General features: G+C 40.4%; 1 protein-coding gene across 2 annotated transcripts in view; it reads right to left on the bottom strand.

The window, feature by feature from the left end:
* The window catches only part of spop (speckle type BTB/POZ protein), a 124,643-nt gene that overhangs the window by 13,572 nt on the left and 87,980 nt on the right, over positions 1–23,091 (bottom strand). For both annotated transcript variants that reach the window (XM_008281934.1, XM_008281935.1), the window contains exons 7-8: positions 7,320–7,497; positions 437–492 (exon numbers count right to left, since the gene is read on the bottom strand). In XM_008281934.1, coding sequence (XP_008280156.1) covers positions 437–492; positions 7,320–7,497 — 234 coding nt within the window. The remainder of the gene's footprint in view (positions 1–436; positions 493–7,319; positions 7,498–23,091) is intronic.

Below are 23,091 nucleotides of genomic sequence, written 5' to 3'. Positions count from 1 at the left end.
GGCCAGGCCCTAACAGCGAACTGCAATACAGAAATGCCAAAGACATGTTTATCATTTAGAAAAAGATACTAAGTCAAACCAATTCCCTTCTCCCATCCCAATTTTATTGTGGAAACAGTGAGATGATTTTGTTTGAGGCAACAGACTGCATTAATTTTCACTCAAATCGTCTCATTTCATCCAGAAACAACACCTTTTGTGTTCTGAATAAAAAAAAAGACAAAGCTACTATAATCACATAAAGAATTCTACAAATAACAGCCTTAATGGCACCAGATAATAGAGTTGCAGTCAACAAAACATGAAGGAACATGTGCAGTCACACTCGGATGTTTGAAGGGGTGAACACTTCCTGATGCAACAGAAAGAAAGATTGGAATTTAGACATTCTGGTCGCCACAGAGGGAGCGGGAACAACAGAGTCAAGTCAACTCACCTTCTTACTCTCTTCCATCTCATGCTCAAACATGGCACTGAACACCGGCGAGCGAGCTGAGGCACAGAGAAACAAAAGACAGAGACAGAGAGAGGAGGGTTTGTTATTGCGTCTAATGTTGATACATGGTGAGGTCTCTGATATCCGTTAACAGGCTGCCACAGGGCTGGAGCAGAGCGACGGCGTGATTGACAGCAGTGACAGCAGCAGAGGCATCATGTGGAAAAAGTCAACTGCAGATCCTTGCTGCTGACAGACTCAAGACGACCTCTCGAGTGTGTTTAGCCAGTATTCAGTGCAGAGACTCAATGCACTGGAGTTTATTTAATACACTGTGCTTAAAGGTCTGTCTTCCTACTCTGATAAACAAAGTCATCTGCTACCTCTCAATGCAGTCTCCTCTAACATCCTTTAGGTCTGCCAATTCCTGTTTTATAAAAACATTTTTTTAACGGAGCAGATATGATTTTTCACCCAGCTTTTACATCCCTGCAAATCCGAAAATTGCTCCGTGTCTTGCTGCAAGAGGACTGTTCACCACAGTTTACAAATCCCCCAGAGGCAAGGACAGTTCAGACTATCCGTCCAATAACAGCAAAGTGGAGGCAAAAGAACTGCGATTGATGTGCCAAAGTCCCTCAAAGAAACAACATGAGAGTGTTTGCGATGAAAATGGTGTTTTTATAATCCAAGTTCACCCATATTTCATATTGCTGATTTTGTAAAACAGATTTTGTTCACCCTCTGAACCCAAACATCCACCAGTAGGTTTATCAGGCATCTTATCTTTTAAGAAATTGCCCAAATTGTCTCATTTATCAAAACCAGAAACTTTGTAAAACAGACAAGAATTTCTGAAATTTCAGCTTTCTAACAGTCCTCAAAATACTCACCTCTCACCTGCCGTTTTGTCAGACAACTTAACCAAACCTATGCTTCAAATAATATTTCATCAAAAATTACAGATTTATTCCACATATCTCAATTTTTAAAAATCACCAAAAAAAATGAACTGTTTGCATTAACAGGATTTTGTAAAAAAACAAACAATTTTGCTCTAATCAGTGCAACTAAAAAGCCATTCCTGACTCAGCTGTGACCAACAGTGATGTGACAAAAGTTCTGCCATTTGTTGCTGAACTAGGCTAAATTGCAGGCTATGCTTACACAGAGCAGATAGATGACAAGTGTGGAAATAAAGTTTAAGAATAAGTCATAAAATGCGGGCCGCACGTAGAGTCACTTTTTTTCTCCCCACATTTGTAACACCACAGGGCATTTGGAAATACGTTGTTGAATCAACTTTCTAAAAAGAATGTTTTAAACAAATAAGAAACGAAATTGCTCTTTTTTTGTGGTATACTGCACAATAGACATTTCTGAGTTCTGTCTACTTCTAGCCACAGTTGTGCTGTTTCCATAGAGGCGCAAGACTTTACATTGCAGAGAAAAATGACCCCACAGTGAGTAAAAAACACCAAAGAAACTGCTTGTTAGATAAATTCCCAGTTCGAATAAATTGAATCAGTGACCCAAACGTGATGCAGCCACTGAGCTAACGGTGACAGGTTAATGATTTTATTACTTTTGTATCTTTAATCCCTGGATGGGTGAGGTAACCAGTAACTTATTGCATTGTGCTGAAAGCCAATCAGAGAGTGTTTTCTTTCTTATTGTCCCAGATGTGACCCCAGCTGGAGAGGTTATGTTTAATCTCCAGTGCAGACAGGCCACACTGACTGTCGGATCCAACCATGGAGCTTCAAATTACACAAATCAGTCCCACTTCTGCTACTTGAAATCACTACTGTATAATAATTCTGCAAAATAATCACCACATCTCGCCTCTGTAGTGCTGCTTAAGGCAACAACACCATGATTTCCTCTCTTATCATCCCGGCCGTGACAGCAGTTCGTTTCGGCACGAGCAAAAGCTGAACCTCATAGATGGAGCTCAGCCTGAACTCAAGTATCAGTCAGCTGTTTACCAGTCGAGGGAGAATGTGTCTATACAAGGGTTAGAACTTGGCCTTTTACTAAGAATCGCATTTCAAAAACGATAACCCTTTTTTGATATGGTTCACTTTTTTTTGATTATGTGCTCACAGGGCAACACTTCACATTACCATTCACTAATGAATGCTTAATTAACTAGTGATTAAAATTTAACAAATGTTTTAACGCATTATTAAGTATGTGTCAAAGTCAGTGATATGTTAATTAATTTAAGTACTTAATAATGAGTTATTAACTTGCAGCTAGCTACCCATTTAATTACTCATTTGGAAACACAGCATCATCCATCAACCCTGCTGAGGCCACAAATAAGTGTAATACTGACAAGAAAAGTTAAATGTGGGAGTGAGCCACAAATGAACGACTAAGTTAACAATGGGACACAGGTGAGTAGGTCAGAACCTGTACAGTTTTGTTGCTGTGGTAGTAACTTAAATTAACTCAACAGATAACAAAAAGCCACCAGCAGTGTCTCTAGTATTTACACAAGTGTGTTTAAGACACATTGTGGCTCTGGGTCAGAATAATGTTCTTGGTCAGCCCAGGATCTTTGTTAGTTTGGCTTACAAGGACAGTTTGCTAGATAACTCCAGTTTTTTGAGGAGTAAATTTCGTAGAGACGACCGTACCAAGGATGCTTAATGATGTTTTAATCAACTTAAGAGAAGACTAAAGGCTTGAGGTTTGTGAGAATTCATCCACGTTGTACTAAGTTAACAGCAGCTAGACTGGCAGTAGCCTCTTGGTTTGTGGCATTTATTTTTAATTGGAGAACATGGTGAAGAAAGCATCACGAACAGGGACACAATGACAAGGCAAATTATTTTCTCAGGTAAAGTCAGAAAACATTTTCTGTTGTTATTCATTTATGACTTGATCTAAAAGAAACACATCCATCCATCCATCCATCCATCCATCCATCCATCCATCCATCCATCCATCTTCTTCTGCTTGTCATTGTAGGCATCCTTCTTCCCAGCAATATTTTCCAGTTCCTCCTTGGGAATCCCAATGGGTTCCCAGGCCAGATGACGTATATAATCCCTCCAGTGAGTTCTGGATCTACGTCCAGGTCTCATTCAAGTTGGATGTTCCCAAAGTAAGGCATCCAAAAAGAACCCTAATCAGATGCCCAAACCACCTCACCTTTGGACACAAAGGAGCAGCGACTCTACTCCAAGCTCCTTACCCTATCTCTCAGGCTAAGACCAGCCACCTTATGAAGGACACTCATTTCAGTCTCCCAATCTCATTCTTTCTGTCACTACCCAGAGATCATGACTGCAGATGAAGGGTGGAGCATAGATCGACTGCTAAATGGAGAACTTACACTTCTTGCTCAACCCTCTCTTCACCAAACTGGTCCAGTGCAATGTCGGCATTAATATTGCTTATCTTTTTTTTCTTATTTTCTTGTCATTCTTGAACAAGGTCCTGAGATACTTCTTCACTTGGGGCAGCAACTCACGCACAACCGTTTTCCAGCAGAGAACCAAGGCCTCGGACTTGGAGGTGCCGACTCTCACGCTGGCTAAACCACCTCAGTGCAAGGTCATAGTGTGATGAAGACAACAGAACCACATCATCTGCAAAAAGCAGAGATGTCACTCTGAGGTACCTAAACCAGACACCCCCTTCACCCTGAGTGCAACTTGAGATCCTGACCACGAATATCACAAAAGAGATCATAGACAAGGGGAGTCCAACCCCCAGTGGAAACATGTTTGCTGAGAATGTGAACGTTCAGCGTCTCAGCATAGAAACACACTGCATCCTAAATATTTGCTGTGAAACCAAACTTAGCACCGACAGTCCAGGTAGGACTCTGGGGACAAACCTACACTTAAGTCTGTCTGGTGCAGCCGAATACTGGTGAGCTCATACTGCAGCAACAAAGGGAAAGGGTGGGCAAGAGAGACAGAGAGGGAAAGAGTGGGGAAGAGGGGTTATAGCAAGGAAAGGATGGAGAGCAGAGAGAAAAGTAAACAGATGTGGGGAGAAAAAGGAACTAAGCTGCATTTGAGAGGAAAAAAACAAAAAAGTGAAGATAGACAAGAAGACAAACAGCATGAGGGTATGGGGGAGAGAACTCAAGTAAAGAGAAGGGAGAACGAGAGAGGCAAGAGAATGGGGTGAAAAAATGAAAAGAGAAAACACGAAGGTGGAAAAGAAAGGAGGGATGCTGGGAAAAGGTATGAGAGATACAGAAATATAAAGATCACATGGTCAGTATGGAGCCAATTTGAGTTGCTCTCCCTCCTTCGTTTGATCCCTCTCTGTCCGTCTCCACGGCGATTAACGGCCGGGAGAGTTGTCACGGGAACGGCCAAGAGGGGGAATAACGAGGAGGAGGGACGTCATCTGGACCAAGTAGAGCAGAGAGAAAGCGCGAGAGTGAGAGTGAGAGGGGAAGACCCCAAACCACAGCAGCACGTAATTAAAATGGCTCCTCACACACACATTTCAACAAATCCAATAATGAACAGCCTCCCCTCGTCTCCGCAGAGACTCACAGTTCACCAGTTTCCTCAAACTTTTCACTATCTCATGCTGGCTGTCATCAAAGTGCCAATATCTGAAACAAGTTCACGTTTGTTTGCATGAGCGTCAGAGTAACTGTGTTTTCATCACTCATGGATTCCTGAAGGCCAATGAAGACACACAAGTGTCAATCGTGTGGATATTCAATGTATTCAAATTTAACCATCCCTGTGGCAAAGCAAAATTATTCATTAAAATTGTAAAATTGATGAAGTATTTCCTCTGCAATTAAATTTTTGTCACAGCGGAAAAGCCTCTGTAACCGAAAAAATAAGAATAATGACAAACTTCATGATGAGTAATAACATAAACTCCACTGTGTTTAAAAGTATAGTAACTTACACTGAATCACTGCACAGCTCTCATCACAAGCATCCACTATGTGTTAATTCTAAAACTTTTATTAGATATATACAAGTTTTTCTTTGAATATTTTTCTTTTGAAATGTAGTTTTTTATACTTTATATCCACACATTTTTGTTTGGTGTCCATAATGTTGTTCATACTGTAGGAATTGTAACTTTTTTTGCCCTTTATCCAATTGGAGTCATTTAATAAAACTAATGCCATTCTCCTGGATAATATACACTTCAAGTAGTGTAGATTAGCTGTAATGTGGAGGCTGTTACTGTTTAATACTGTAGCAACCAGAGGAGGTCCATTTTTTCAGGCAGAAAAACATTAGTGCTCCGACATCACAGCAATGACCCTCTTTGCAGCCCTAATCATGTGTTGGAAGTTTAAAATGGCAATATCTGACGAACTATGTCCAGTGGGCTTAATTTGTATTAAAAATGAATAAATAATTGATGCTTTTATTTGGAAAAAAAAGGTTCAACCTCAATCTTCCAACACCTGTGAGACAGTGGACGTAAAAAAAAGAAAACGGATCATGCTTTGGATTGTGCTGATCATGATCAGTTAAAAATGACTTCGATCATTTATAATATACAGGCTAAAGAGTTCAATGCAAGGAAAGGCATTTTTTACAGAGAGACGCAAACTTCACTTCAGCCATAGGAAAGAGGCAAATTTGATCTGTATTTAACTATTAAGTTTAATGGAGTATGCCTGTGAAGCATTACTGTGACATGCACTCTCTACAGCGAGGATGTCTTTCTTTTTAATTATGCATTTACACAGTAAAGCAACTGAATAGCCAGTTAGCTTGGTTGTTTTTCCAAACACAGCGATGTCTCTCCAGGATCCACCACAAAAGTTTACATTTTTCAGGAAAAAATGAAAGGAGGAGTTTTGCCAATAGGGAGATCCCAGAGGTTTCTGTGCGAATGCATGGATTTACAATTGACTTACATCCGTATACAGGAACGAGGTGTTGCTTTTGCTCTATTTACAGGGCACCACTCTTGTGATAATGCCTTTTTTTCAGTCATTATGTGTCTTCTATCATGCAAAGGAGACATTAAAATGTACAGAAAATGATTCTGCAACAATAGTGATCACAAAATGATTTGAGTGAGGAAAATCTTTAACCCTCTAAACTCCAAGCTGTGACTGTGTATCACATTTTTCCTCACTGTGTGCTCATTTTTCACTGCAATATAAAGTCCTGCCTCTAATGAAACAGCACAACCATGACTAAAGGAAGAGAGGAATCAGAAGTGTCTTGAAGCTATAAGTTATTAAAAAAGAATAAAGCAAAAGCTTACATGTTTGTGGTTATTTTCCAACAAAATGAATAAACTTAGAATAAAGATGTAAAACAATTTCCCAAGTACACAGGTGTGAGTGATACTGGGGAAAATGGAGGCTTTACATACAAATAATTCACTTGTTTCCGTACTTGTAAGAAGAAGAAGAAGAAGCTTCATTGTCATTGTGAAAAAAATACAACGAAATTTCATTTGGCTTCATCCTAATAGAAGCTAATATGGTCACAATCTAAGAAAAAAAATGTCTGCAGTCTGGCTAAAAAGTCCCTGAATCTTCATCATGTGACTTTTGGTTGCAGCTGAGTTATTACTGGCTTTACTGTTATGAACAGAACTTATTTTTTTACAGAGTCTGGTTAATAAAAATGTTTTTTTTTAAGAAGACACGAAGAAAGAAGAGATTTGGATGAAATGTCAGGATGTTAGGTTTAGACTTGTTTCTTGACAGAACAACTCATAACAGATGATAAGCTCAAGGACCTTTAAAAATATCACTATAGCTACTGTTTTTACAGCTTCTAGCTCATAAATAGTGTGAATTTATCATTTTTTAAAAACATAACATGCCTTTCCAGGTGGGCTAAAGCACCTGAATGCTAAATATGAGACTGTATCCATCACTTTTTCCAGATGTGACGAAGGATGTTCTCACCTGCTAGTATGGCTTTGTGCGCCTGGAATTTCTGGCCAGCGACACACAGGGAGCAGTCAGTGAATCTGGAGCTCTCCCACAGATCTCCAAGCTCCTCAGCCAACCTGCAGTCAGGAACCTTCACCATGTTCATCGTGTTCTGGCCTGAGATGTTCACAGAGTCCTGCACTACGCTCACCTGGAAACACACACACGAATACAAGTTATCAGCACACTATAGCTTAAGTGTCCTTTATATATGCAAGTGACATCGGAGCTCCTGCATACAAAGAGGTATTTTAAGGTGAATTGTTCCTTTAACACACTGAGTGGTTCACACAGAGGCAAATGAATAGCGTACAATGTTCATAAAAAGAAAATAAATCAGTCAATCAAACATGCTGTGAATGATTAATGTGGGTTCTCAGCCTCCGTAATCAATACATCAGCCACTCAATATGGGGGCAACTCAAAGGCAACCTATTGTTCCTCCTTCATCCAATCAAACCGGCTGCACTCTCAAACAAGGCAGAATATCGGCACTGAAGTCAAATTGGGAGTGCCAGCGTATGTGTGTGTGTGTGTGTGCATGAGAGTTGTCTGTATGTCTTCCCTGCTGACTCCACCACCTGTTCCAGACAATGTCAACCAGACTCATTTATCTGTGTGTGTGTGTGTGTGTGCATGAGAGTTGTCTGTATGTCTTCCCTGCTGACTCCACCACCTGTTCCAGACAATGTCAACCAGACTCATTTATCTCTCAACAGGACTCAGAGCAAACACACACACACACACACACCAGCAGGCTCGTGAGCACAAACACACAACCACATATTCACACGCACACTAATTACTAAGTAATTTCCGACAGACTGGATTGACTGACTTGCAGTTTTTCACCTGCATGCAGCACTGTCTCATCAAACAATAACAGTTGGTTAGCTATAGCCCGGTTGAGCACATACTCTGACTGGTTAATTAGTTAGCTGGTTCACAATTAAATGATAAAACAGTCTAATGAAAAAAAAAAAAGTAGCACCAATTCCAGTGCAGAATGAAATCATCTAGAGTGGTCCTTGATGGCCAGAATCAATAGAGTGTTCAAGTGTGAAGGGTTATACTGAGTGATCAAGGCCCCTGCAGTAAAGGTCCAATTATTTTATCCATTAACAATGTTATACGATGGCCTGTTCTTGCTGGATTAACATGAAATTCTCCCAGGTGATTCATAAGTACAAGATGAGCGTTGCAATGAGAAACATCCACTCATCAAGCTTAAAGGTCCCATATTTGGCTCCTTTTCAGCAAATTAATGAAACTCTCACTTGTACCCATAATGTGTCGTTCAATTTGTCAGCTCAAAATACTGCAAAGATGGCGCATTTTACCATGACTTTATAACTTTTCTAAAGGCTCTTTCAGAGTTTGTAGGTGGTAGATTTAAATACAGCCGCGGCTGTCCACGTCCGATTCAGGAAGAAGATTCTCGCCGTGTCTGTAACTGGCAGCTTGGAGCAAAACAGATGACCCCATGACAGCCGACTGAGACATGAATGTGTGAGAATAACTTATCTTAACTATATCGATTGCAACTTTATGTCTGAGCGATCATTTTACATGGAAATGTCCCTGAATTCCCAACACAGCTGCTGTTTTTAACTTATGTGTTGAGGTTGCAAAATTGGCAGTTTGGTGGTCCTGAGTTTTAGACTGAAAATACTAAAATGCAGGATATGTGAGCACAGACCAGAAGAAAAGCAAACGGATATGAAGGGCTAATGCCAGCTGAGTTTAAGTAAAACACTGGTTTATCGATTTCAAATCTTAAAGTTCCCACCGTCTTTGACTGTTCCTCAGAATTCCACAGAGCTCTGACCCATGGGCATAATATGAAAGCTAATGATAATGTTAGCCACATTAGCCACGTAAGCATGCCAACACTTTTTTTTTTTCTACTAGTGTGCAAGAGAAAGCATGTGTGACCGCTCCATCCTAAAAGGTGAGACTATCATCGATACAAGGCAGTTTCACCGTGGAACCACTAAGCTTATTTTGGTCCTGATGTGTCTTTTAGCACATAAAGACAACATAGGGACATGTTAACAAGGAAAAAAAAAAAAAAGAGGGAACAATCCTTTAGTAGTGGCAACAAGCAAAGCTGATCTTTGACTGAGTCCTTGCATCTTCCATCCATCCATCCCTTATCTATACACACCCTGGACAGGTCACCAGTCTATCACAGGGCTACACTTAGAGACAGACAACCAAGCACACTCACATTCACACCTACGGACAATTTAGAATCACCAGCTAACCTCAACATGTTTTTGGACTGTGTGGGAGGAAGCCGGAGAACCCGGAGAGAATCCACGCTACACAGGGAGAACATGCAAACTCCACGCAGAAAGATTCCGGTGCCCCCACCGCAGCCTTCTTGCTGCGAGGCAACGGTGCTTACCACCGAGCCACCTTGCAGCCCTCCTTGCAACTTACAATGTTAAATTGTTCATGATCAGATGTAAAGTGAGGAAGTTGTGTTCATTTGTTGCCTTAAGTTGTGGAAGGATTTCAGAATTTACACATGAGTTTTTAATGTCCAGCTGATGACTCCCTGAATTAGAATTTTTCAAATCAAGGTTATTAGCATGAATGCTTTATGTATGACTTCAAAACCTCCAGGCAGCCTTCTTTTAATTAACTGGAGTACAGTTTCATTGGATTTCTTAGGCTTCTTTATACAATGAGACAGTCTTCTGTCTGAGCAACATTAAAATAAAGCAAACCATGCTGAAGATCCACTTCAACCACTCACCGCACTTCAGTCGCACATTTCAAAGCTTGATACACTGATCTGTATTTGCATATGGATGTGATGCATGTGGGAGTCAAATCTGTTCATGCTTTACAAATGAAAAATGACTGGAAATAATGTTGAACAACTCTGGACAATAGAAGTGAACCAAAGCTGACCCAACTTCATTTCTTAAGTGCTGTCTACTTTAAACTTTTAGGCTGTTTAACAAGGAATGACTGATGAGATGTTCAGTTCTGTGGATGACTTGTGATCACAATATCGACTTCCCACAGTTAGATTAATAGATCGACTGTGATATCGACGTAAAACACTCATTGTTCATTGATTACAGTCCATGTAGATAAGACCGTCCAGCTAGCTTCTCCTGTAGCATGCGCGTAAAGCGTTTTAGGAACATCAGTAAACTGCAGTGTCCATTGATATGCAGATGTTCAGGAGATTCACTAAATTCTGGCTAAGATTTTTTTTAAGTCTTATTTTATGTACATATTTGTTCAATAGCAGGAAGGCAGCACAGCATGAAGGCTGAAGAAAAAAAAAAGAAGCCCTCTGTTTATTTACACGTGAATGTGCAATAAAAACATTTTGTCACTAAAACCAGTGAATAATTGTTAGAAATAACTATGATCTCAACAGTGATCATAATAATGATGATTACCATTTGGCTACAGTCGTGCAGCCCCAGTGGATGGTGTTCTAACATGTCATAACAGCACTGACTGCTGGGGTGTTTCATAATATATGACAAACTAAACTAACAGGTGATGATAGTTTTTCCTTGTGTTGAAATAAACTGGAATATTTTGACAGTTAACTCTAATGTATTTTTAAATTATATAATGCTTCGCAGCTCTAAAGATGCAATAAGCTAGATTTTGAATACAAATATAGCATTAATATAGCAGCAAATAACTCTTTGCTGTTTCAAGCTGTAGTGGCATCATGAAGTCACGCTTTATATGTGCTGTAATCATAGCTTCTCTATTCTACGTTTTGGCAACAGTTCTGTCAGCACATGGAGGTTAGTGCACGTGAGTCCCTTCCGTTGAAACTGTTGACCCTTCTTATGACTGTAAAAAGACAGAGAGTGCCCTCCCACATCCCACTTAGACTTAGATAAACTTTATTGATCCACAAGGGAAATTGTTTGGAAAAAGTAAAAGTGCAGTTCAGCGTTTTAAGGCACCAAGCCTTAAAAAAAAACAAAGATTGTATAAAGAAAGTGTTTTATTTATGTTAATTACCTAATTTATGTGCACTTGTTTCATTGGAGCTCCATTTGACAGTCGTTATGCAGTTTGGAGCCTCTCCTCTGCTACTGAAAGTTGTGCAGAGAACCTTTGGTCAAACAGAACAGGGTCACTGCAGGGACATACGACTGTGGAAGGAATAAATACTACAGCTAAATATGGAAAAATACCACACTGCTTTGATTCTAGTTATGTCCCAAACCTGTTGCTGCAATTTTTAACTGATCAGTATTGGCAGACGGCTAAGCCTGATTCTTTTTCACATTAGTATGTGAAAGAAGCCACAAAAATGGCTGTTCTATGTGCCACTGGGTCATAAGAACATTGTCCTCGATTATCCCAGCTTGATTTAACACTTATGAGCTGGCCAGGGGTCATTAAACCTCAGTGAAGATGTTGTCATGGTGCCTGTTTTCTAGTCCCACAATCTCCATCTTCTCTGGTCGTTAGAACAGTAAACAGTAAAAGGCTCCACCTGGTGGTGCAACCAGGTACTTCACTTAATCTACAATACTTAAAGAAGTGTGTGCTATCTTGAAAGATGGTGTTGGATATCAGACAATACCAGAAAATAGAAAATATCGGTACTTCTCAGTTTGATTCTCTTTTTTCTTCATGACAGTGTAATATTTGCGTAGTAATACCAATATACAACACAGGTCCAACCTTTTAGGTAATTACAAAAGTGTGAATGCAAATCTGTCAGAAAGTTTTTTATAAATACTTCGGACTTAAATCAAGTATTTTCAGTCCATTGAAAACACCACAGTGTTATACAGGGGTTTCTTTTTAGGTCCAAAAAAACTGTAAAGATGCCCTCCTCTTATCTCTCACATTATCAGAGCTAATTTTATTACACTATCAAACTGTTTACCTACACTGCACCTAATTACCTCCAGTGAAGAGACACCTGCCACCAGATAAATAAAAGGATAATCTCGGTTCCTCTGTTTTCTTTGCTGACACCTCCCAAATTGCTTGTTGTCAAGAAAAAGGCCCAAAATCCCTAGAACATCCCCACAAAGTGACCTTGCTGTTAAAGCTTCAGCAAGAGAGGCTGACACCCAAAAACCCACAAAAAAAAAAAAAAAAAAAAAAGCCAGGTTCCCTCCTCATCCATCCATCCCCATTCAACCACCTGCCCACCTATTCGTCCAATGCCACATCCATCCAACTATTCAACTCGCACAAAAAGAGTCCTGGAAAAGGAGGAGAAGCACATACAATAGAGAAGTGCGTGGCAAGCAGGAAATTGAATGTCAAGGAGCCTTGTTTGCTCCTGATGGAGGTTTGAGGGTTAGCCTGAAGGGGACAGAAAGACAGAGAGACAGAGGGAAAGATAATAAAAGAGAAGAGTAAGAAAAGGGGGGAAGATATAGGGATAATAAAAGGCTGGGCGAATACAGATGCCAGAGATACCAGGCGACAGACAGACAGAGAATAGAGAGACGCCATCACATAGAAAGAGGGTGGGAGTGTGAGCCCAGCTATTGGGACGTATAGCTGGAGATGGCCTCTCATAGTAGCAACTCATTTCTGGCACAGAAATGACAGGGACAGTGAGAAGAAAATGTGAGTTTTCTGAAGAAAAGGCGCATTGAGAGCATCCCTGTGTGTGAGAGACAGTCTGGTTTCCACAGCTGGCTCTATTAATCACACCCCAGGGAGACGCAGGTCCGACTGACTGACATGCATCCATCTCCCGCTCGCACATCCACGCGAGGGAGAGACTGTCCCACGCGCAGACAGCCGCATTCATAAAAACACTGATTAGCAACACAGAAAAGCTTTGGAGAAATGGGAGCCGCTGTTTATGAGGGAAGAGAAAACAGCAGAGGAGGGAGACAGACGGACGGACAAAGACAGAGGGCAGAGGACAGAAGTTCAGTGAGCTGAAGTTGGAATGAAAAATGGCTTTAGGAGAGGAAGAGGAGGAGGAGGAGGAGGAGGAGGAGAGAAGGGCGAGTTCAGAGCTGTGTCCTGAGTACCCACTGAAAAAATAAACAAGAGCTGAAAAGCGAATTGGAAGGGAAGCCAGCGAGCCCGGTCAATGTATTTCGGTATAAATAGCCCAATTAGTATGGCGGAGCCGTCGCTGGGCTCTCAGACGCAGCGTGGCAGAGCCGGTCTAATTACTGGCTAACTTGACCAATTATTCCACTGTTTAACCAGGCAGAAACTAAATCGCAGCACCTGGTTATTTAGACACACTGGCTGCCCTGACAGTCTTCACGCCATTAGCTGTCATCTTCAGTCATTGTCAACCTCCTCCTCTCCCTCTTCGCATCTTCTCCCCCCCCAAAACTTTCCTTCTCATAGTGGACAGGGACACTTGATGTCACTTTACAGTCAACTGAATGTCTTTTTTTTCAGTAAAATAACAGATTTTTATACAGGTTTTTGTCTCGAGCATTTATTTATATTTCAGTGCAGATGGCTGGTTGCTTTGTGATGTGACCAGCAGACGTTTACTCACCTGGTTTATCGCTTCATAACAAGAATGTAAAATACTGTCCTCCTAATAAAACAGCAGCAGTAGTCATTCCAGTAATTGCGTTCCACTAACAAAGCCCTCCAGATATTAGAAAGCAGCTGTAGAAATTGTGACTCTGATCCGTCAACAGCACCTTAATGAAACTGTAAATCCTGATCTTTAGTGGTGTCAGATAATGAAACTGATATTTTCTTGCAGAAACCACGTCAGAAAACTATTACAAACAATGTCAACCTGTAGATGAAGGCCTTAGATCAAAAAAGATCATAATAGCTGTGTTAATCTACAGCAAAAAACATGGTATTTTCATGAAAAAAAGGCAGTGAACTTGTGAGATGCTTATGTTTTATCGTGGCTATCAATCCTAACATGGAAAACAACAACTGCAGCTGAAACCACAATGCCTGTGTAGACCTGACAGAACAGAAGAAGCCTCTTGGATGAGGGGTACAACCTGAGAGAGATCCTCCTATTACCAAACCATGATCTTTTCCTCAACCTTTGTTGCCTAAACTTAACAAAGCACTTTTGTAACATCCACCAAAGCAAACAGAGAGACGAAACAACAGATTGAAAATGAACCCCAGTCTCTAGGGTGAAAGTTGTAAATTCTATTCCAAGTGTGGATTTTCGTGCTGTTTTTACGTGTAAATGGAAAGAAACTCAACTCAGGTCTGTGGACGCAGGCTTCAAGTCAGTAATTCACTGATTTCAGCGTAGCGCTTGCGTGTGTTAAACAAATCGGGTCAAAAGTAGAAACCTTGTGCCCTTACAGGAATTGGGGTTCCACTAGACTTTGACTTTCTGACATGGTCAATGGTTCTGAACCATTCAGACTGAGTCATTGACCAAGAGTTTCATGTTCACCATCATGCCATAATTAAGCTGTCACTCTTTTCTTTGGGAGAGATGCTGGGAAAAAAAAAAAAATCTGCCTTTCTCCCTATTGCAGTAGTAAACTTTACCAATGATTCAGCACGGCATTTGCTTCCATTTTTTAAGGTCATATGAGTCAAAGCAGTTTTTCCACAACAATCCCCGAGGGAACTTTGTATTACAGCAGCACAAGAGGAAACATAAAAAGGATCATCACAAATATTAGGATTTGCCTGGTGGATGCAAAATTTGATGACATTTTTTTAAAGACACCAAGATCAGTTTTTTAGATACCAAGAAATGGGGCGACTTGATATCCAAGTGGTCAGGACGCAAACCACATGAGCACCAACGCCCCGAGCAGCGAGTCCCCAGTTTGGATACCATTTCACTGTATACTCTCTCTTCGTCTTATTTTCTTTGTCTCTCCATGTTCCCGGTCTATAAACCCCACATCTCCACACTGACAACACATCTGTGCATCCTTGCTCATGGCTCCTCCAGCAAACCTGCTCAATCCTTGGGACGCATTTTAGGGACTGAGATGTACTTTGTGATGTTGCAAATTAGTGAAATAAGATCAGCCCAAAGGGGAAAAAATGCCTGAAAATTAACAATTAAAACTAATAACCTAATTATGTGTTGGTCAACAGCAAATTCTGGCCTGATGGTGGAGCCACACTGACGTTTTGAGAGTCACCAAAGTCATTAACCATAAACATCAGCGGCAAATTTCACGTTAAACCACGTAGCAGTGATGAAGATATGAAAGTGCTAAATTTACCGACCAACCAACTGAATGACTGGCTGAGTTTTGTTCTTACCCGGGAGTTTTAATGACGATAATGACAGCGATGACAGCAGAAACACATTCCGGATACAACCTTAGGTAAAGAATAACAGTAATGAAGAATCATTGCCACTGTATCGCCACAATCATCATTTGTTTTGGTAATTAAGTTCCCAAGATAAGTACTTACTAAAGCACTTGCCTTCCAGTTAGTTCCTCAGACATCAAGATGGATCTCTAGTAAGCTGCCTCGAAACCCTCCAGGCAACGCAGAGTTAATATTGAGTTTCGGTACCCAGATGATTTATTCATAATGCATCAATCTTTTTCTGCCTGTTTATGTGTTTGTTTATGGATTTACAGTGTTTTGCCATGCGTGAAATAGTTTGAAAAAGAAAAAAAAAAATCTAATCAAATGAAATTCATTAAGTTATGGAACACTTGTTCTTTTACCTCCCTAGTCTCATTTTCTCTGCGCATTCGGAAACACATAAACACATGCAGAGATCATAAGGCGAACGGACAGACGCATTCAAACGCTCGCCTCAGCAAACTGCACATGCTTTCATATGACACGACACCCTTCGCTGCAGCTGCGTGATCTCGCACAGAAAATCAAAGGGCTTTTTCTTTTTTGGGGCTAATTTCCTTCTTTCTTCCTTCACGTTGTTAATTTTGCAACAGATCATTTGCATGAACACTATTTGAATTTGCACATAACATAGTTTTACTGACCTGATTCGGGGCAGGCTCACTTCTAATCCGAGGTTGTTGCTGCTGACTTCATGGCTAACTAGCTGGCACTCAGTGTGAGTGTACATCGCTACCGGTGCTACGCAATTGTCAAAATACATCAGTCCCACATGCCACCTTTTTCCATACCTCCTTAGCACATATTTTCATAACTATATTTCAAATCCGACACATGGGGTTGAAATCTGAGCAACTTTTAAGCATTCCAGCTCGACATTAGATCATTGCGGATGCTGTTCTGCCATTAAACAAGTTGTTTTTTTAATGTATCATTATGTATAATGGAAAAAAGCACCTGCTTAATCGAGTTTTTGCAACCAAGGGCCAATTATTAAACACAACTTTGCCTGATTGCATTACCTTCTTGTCATTCTTCTAAAGAATAAACAAACTGACAGAATTAACGCTGCCCAACTCTGTAGGCAGAATCTGACAGTAGGTCTCAGAAATGGCTGCCAGCTTGGCAAAGAGCGGTTGCCAGAATGGTAGCCGTATTTGCATTGTTTATAATTGGAGCGTAATTATATTTCAAGAAGAAAAACTGATACAGACATCAGTTGAACACATTTTCCACAACAAAGACTTCCTTTTTAATCTTCTCTGTCATACAAACACACACGCACTAATACCTACTATTGTGACTCAGCTTTATGAATTAAGTAAAAAAAAAAAAACACAGAGGGACTAGTGTTTGCCGAATGCATTTCTAATTCTGTATTTGCAAGGTCAGGTCATTTGCAGTGACTAAGGGAAGGCAAACAACAGCTCTTCAATCGAAGAAATGTATTAAATGTCATTAAAAACACAACCTGAGTCACTGTGTTCACATTCTGAACTCCACTCTGCATCTGCTGCGGCCCACTCTCACTGTTCTGATTTTATTTTTTGCTTAATAAATGCACCCTCTATTTCTGCTTATGAGAGCCCACTGATTTGATGGAGTTACTATTTGTCTTTCAGTAACAAGTAGACTGTCCTATGGGTTATATTTTGTTTGGACAGGTTAATACTTTACCATTTGAACCCTTACGTCACTCTTTGGTAGGGCTGCACAACATACAGTTTCAGCATAAACACTGCAATGTGCGCATATCCTAATTTTTGTGTTTCTTGACGCAAAAGGAGAACTGACGTGGTTTCCGTTATCCATGACTAATGTACAAGAGAATTCTAAGTAATAGAACATAATTTACTCTGATTTGTGTTTGTTTTTTTCTGACTTAAGATACAGCCTTGACATGCAGGCTCCACATGTGCAGAGCAAAATGAGTAAGAAACAGGTTAGAAACACTGAAAAGAAAGATTTGTTTGCAAAAAAGAAATGCAACTTTGGGCTGTTGGGCTGCACAGTTAACGCAATATTATTTAACAATCTTCCTACAATTAAATAAACATAATCGACTGCACCATCGACGCTGAAAATGTTCCACAAAGAGACAACAATGCATGCACATAAAATTACTGTTTCCACCTAAATCTGACATGAGAAGTGATTTTCGGTTAGAAACTGAATGGAGACTGGAGGCTTCTCTGTGCATAGTCGTCTTGCTAGCAAGGGAACATTGGTGAATTATATTGATAAGCAGATAATGATCAGGAAAAGTGTTCTGGGTACAGTTTTACTCATATTTTGCCTCTCAGAGAAACTTTGAAGTCAGGTAAAGATTATTTTAAGTCTTTTTTTTGATGCAGTACATGTAGATTAGACATTAAGTGAAAGCACTGCTGTGTTTAGGTAAATATCCTATTTTTCAACATCAGTAAATACTGATGATAAAACAGGTAATCATGATTTCAGTAATGATGAAAATAGTCATCGTTTACTTTTTGGCTATAATCGTGTAGCTCCAGTGAGCTGCATCGAAAATTTAAGCTACGAAAAGAATAACGTTGACCAGAAACATGGTACTTTTGTCAGTCGCGTCTTGCACCTTTAGCAGACCACAGGCGGCATCACGACTATCACAAAGCTCTGATGATGAGTGCAAAAACAGATCTGAGTGCCATCTAAAACACAAAAACTATTTCAGATGCCTTCGCAAGTGTTACACCATATGAGAAAGGTTCCAAGCCGTTTGTGTACAAAAAAAAACTTCACAGTAAAAAATCCTTATGCATGCTTTCCTAATCATTTTAAAATGATTAGTTCTTTCCCAAAATAGTTAATCCAAGTTATCTGGTGAAAACAAAACATCACGGTGTCAGTGTTCTCCACTATCACGCAGCCCTACTGTCTGTTTTTACATCTGACAGTGCAGAAATATGTAACAGCAGCAATTGTACTCTACACTGAAAGCATTGCTGGATACGAAAAGTGTTGCCTAACATTAGTAAATGGTTGACAGTGATCCAAATCTGGCTGCCTGGGGCAACTGCAAAATGTACCATTGAGCTCTATGGAGATAACTACTGAAACATTAACAAATTAAAACAACATTTCTAGCAAAGTACAAATGTGCTCATTAACATTAACTGTAATATGTTCACAGTCAAACACCATATTAATCTGCCGAGCCACTGCTGCTTGTATTGCTGCTGCTTGGGTGGAACAAAACAAATGAGTTAAGAAAAAATATTAGAAATTTATTACAAGTTAATGAAAGAGAACAGCGCAGACTGTGCGGTAATGTATTACGGCTTCATCATGGACTTCATTATCTGTTATTTACATATTTAATCAAAATGTGATTGCGATTTGACTTGAATCAAGTGTCAGAGGGAAATATTAGACGTTGCACGCTGAACTTCAAAGACACAGCAAGGTGGGACTGTGTTATCTAAGAAATGAGTCGAATAATGAAGTGACCAGTAACGGCAGGATTTTCATTAAAACCACACAAATACACACACAAGCACATTTCATCTGCAACAGCTTAATAGATCTGTCATCTTTAAACTTGTCGTTTGAACCCCCGAGCACAAAACTCATCACCAGCTTTTTATAATGCATGACTCGCCCTCCGCTCTCCAGCCAGCCAGAGTAAACAGGCTTGATGTCACAGAGCCAGCGCGCAGCTCTCCTACTCCCTCTCCTTTTCTTATTCATTCCCTCCGTCCACTTTTAGATCTTATTGCTCACAAAAATCAAAAACACTCAGAGCGCCGACGGCACATTTCGAGGACAGCCCGATACAGGAGTCGCAGTTAGCGGCCCTCTGGCAGCTTCAGCAGGTGACTGAACTGATTAAAAACCAAGAATAAGAGCACAATCTGATTCAGTGGTGACACCATTAAACAAACGTAGCCTCAAATCCCGGAGCTATTAAACAAAAGTCAAAAATAAACACTTCATTCAGAGGAAGGCAATAGCTAAGATCTTCTTTAATTAGAAGCTATTCACTTCATCCAAGCTGATGATTATTGGTTTTCAGCCTCTTTATTCAACCCAAAACTAGTTAATGGAAGCTCTTACGTAGTATTTGGCGGGCTGCTGCACAGCATGTAATGGCTTTTAGATGTCTGGTTCATTTGCCGAAAACTAAACAAGAAAAATAACTAAAAAAAAAAAAAAAATGCGATGTAGTCCACAACTTCACCAGGTGGCAGTTGTTCCTGATTGTTTAAAGCTAACAAGACAACAACTCATTTTGGCATTTTAAAGTTAATTTTACACATATTGCAGGTAGAGGTGGAAAAAGAAAACTCCTCAACAACTTTGCTGAGCGCTGAGGAAAACTACTTGTAGCATGAAATATGAGTGTGGATGCAATTCGCACATGAACAAAAGTCACGATGCAGAAAGTGTGAAGTGATACGATGCAATTTAACTTAAACATGCTATAGCTTTGCTGCTGCTTGATACAAAAAGAAAGGTTGCATGGTTCTGACGAGGTGCGTCAGAAAAGTTCCAGGACTGGTGTCACAAAAGATTTATTTCAAACTACAAACTACGAGTTTGCTTCGTTCAGTGTGTGAGAAGAGGCGAGAGTTGTGGCTGGACAAGTCGTGGCTGCTTCACCATGACAACGCGCCTTCTCACAATGCCCTGAGCATCCCACAGTTCCTGGCTGAGAAGAACATCGCCGAACAACCTCCCTACTCGCCCCATCTGGCTCCGTGGGATTTTTTCCTCTTCCCCAAGCTCAAGGAGGTCATCAAGGGGACCCGTTTTAAAGACATGGATGACATCAAGACGGCTGTGATGACGGAGCTGTGGAGGATCCCGGAAGAATCCTTCCAGGAGTTCATGGCGGTGTGGCAGAGAAGGCTGGGGAAGTGTGTTAGACTCCAGGGGGTTTACTTAGAAGGAGAAAACTCGTAGTTTGGATTTGAAATATATCTTTTGTGCCACCAGTCCCGAAACTTTTCTGACACACCTTTCCTGATTATTCTATAAAAGAAGTCTGTCTGATTATTTCCTCTGATTTCTTTTTTTTTTCTTTTGTTAAATTTACAAGAGAACAGAGTTTGTTGATCCACAGGTTCCACATGTGCAGAGCAAAATGAGCAAAGAACAGGAGGGAAACACAACTAATTTGTTTGAGCATTGAAATCAGCACCACAAAGCTGCATATGATGAGTCATCTAAATGCTAAAACTTTTTTGGATGCCTTTGCCAGCGCTACACCATCGGAGAAAGGTTGCGAACGGCAGAAAGAAATCACTGATGCGTTAACTATTCACCTCGCAAAGTACATGATTCCAATTAACACAGTTACCAGAGAGGGTTTGAAAAACATTGACAAGCAGGAAATAAAACCATCATGCACTTTTTTTTTCTTTCTTAAATTGCCATTAAAGAGCTGTATGAAAAATGAAAAGAACAAGCTGTAACCAAGCTGTCATACGTGGCTACAACACACTTGTGTTGCAGCCACACAAAGTTGCCCGACACCAGTCTGACCGTCCACTTTATTAATGAGGACTAACAACTGAAAAGTCTCTTTTTTTGGCAAAAGGCATTTTTCCAGGACGATCACACAAGCGAGAACGTTGCAGTGAGGATGAGAGAAGTGTTAGCTGCTTGAGGCCTCGATGAGAGACATCAAGTCTGTATAACAACAGACAATGTGGTGAACATGATGAAGGCTGCAGCACTGAACAAGTGGACCAGACTGCAGTGCTTTGGTCACAGATTGCATCTTACAGTTTGTACATTATACTCAAGCTGTATTTACTGAGCTTTTCTTCACATTGAAATATATTTTGCAGAGAAATAAAATACCGCAATGTCAGGTTTTTCCAGTGTCGTCCAGGCCTTGTTTTAACCCTCTCAACTCCAAGCAAGTTTCTGGGTGTTTTGTTTTTTGCTCCTGTGACATCTTTCTCTCACTGTGAGCTCATTTTTCACTTTAATTTAAAGTCCTGCACTTCTGTGGAAGCAGCACAACCATGGCTAGAAGTAGAGAGAACTCAAAGATGCCCTCTGTGCAGTATAATACAGTTATAATACCATATATTATTTCAAACAGAAAACAATCCAAGTGAATTTTCTTGCACCATCATAGATACTTTACTACTTGCATTTCTACTTTCTTTCCATTCTTGATTCCAGCTACTCTGTATAAACACAGCCTGCAGTTCAGCTGGATAGTTCCTAAGTTTTTGTCACTTGACTGTTGGTCACAGCTGAGTCACTCACAGCTTCTCAGATGCGTCAGATTTTAAGTTTTTCACCGAATGTAGTTTGTGCACACAGTTTATTTTCACTGAATTATTAAATGAGACATGTACAATAAAATAGTTTGGGTGAAACGTCACAGTTTTAGATTTGGTGAATTTTCCTGGTGAAGCAGAACTTCACACATTGGAATTTCAAGTAGCATCAGGACTTTTTAAACTTAGATTTTTAATTTGTCTGCATACTTGTCTCCTCTCTGCTCTGTGTGAACGCAGCCTGCAGTTTACTTTAAAAGTCCCTGAATTTGTGTTGCATGACTGTTGGTTACACCTAAGTCACTACAAGCGTCACAGCTGTGTGAAGAAGCACAGAGTTTTTCTTTTTCGACTGAATCTGGTGAGAGCAAAATGTTAGGTTTGGTGATTTTTTTTAAAAATGAAACATGAAATAAAATTATGGTGAAATATCTCGATTTTAAGTTTACATTTGGATAATCTTTCCACACAAAACACCACATCACAGACGAACAGTTTAAGGACCGGTATAAAGTCAAAAATCCCACAGTTCTTTCTTTTAAATGCTGTCACTTTAGGTGATTTATTTATTTTTTTTAAGTATCAGACCGTGAAGTTTGCTGCTGCACTGTCAACTGACACAACAGTTGCTCATCTTTTGCACTTCTGACCAAGTAAACCTGTGGCATTAACCAGACTGTTGTGATTGTTCGCCCAGATTGATTCTCCGGTCACGTAGGCGAACCACTGTATGTACCCATTCATGTGTGGCGGCGGTCACTTCAGTGGCTGCGTGCGGGGACCCAGCCGTGTGAATTTGAATGGATCAGCCCACAGACAGGCACATTGACACAGAGGTATTTGGGTGAATCTGCACAGACAGAGGCATATTTCATGCATGATTTGAAGTCAAGCTACTGAACCAGTATTTCGGACTGGGCTCCGATTCACAGTGTGCTGTGCTCGGCCAACTTTGTTCTTACACATACACGGCTTGCACACACTCACGCAGACACACACACTCAGTAGCACCACTGGCAGCGAGAGCGAGCCTCTGCACGGCGTCTGCGAGCACCAGCCATTTGGGTCTCTTTTTAAGTCGTTTTGTTTTCTCTGCTGGAAGATCACAGGCATTAAACTGATAGCTTTGAGACTGATGCCCGATCTAAAGTGCTTGAAGGAAATGTCTGGACAAAGAATATAAATAAATAAGCTGGCGAAAAGAAAAAAAAAAAAAAAAG

This window comes from Stegastes partitus, unplaced genomic scaffold, assembly GCF_000690725.1.
Source record: "Stegastes partitus isolate 25-593 unplaced genomic scaffold, Stegastes_partitus-1.0.2 Scaffold251, whole genome shotgun sequence".
NCBI classification, from domain to species: Eukaryota; Metazoa; Chordata; class Actinopteri; family Pomacentridae; genus Stegastes; species Stegastes partitus.
Note: the sequence above shows the minus strand (reverse complement) of the source record. Positions and strands in the feature narration are given on the sequence as shown.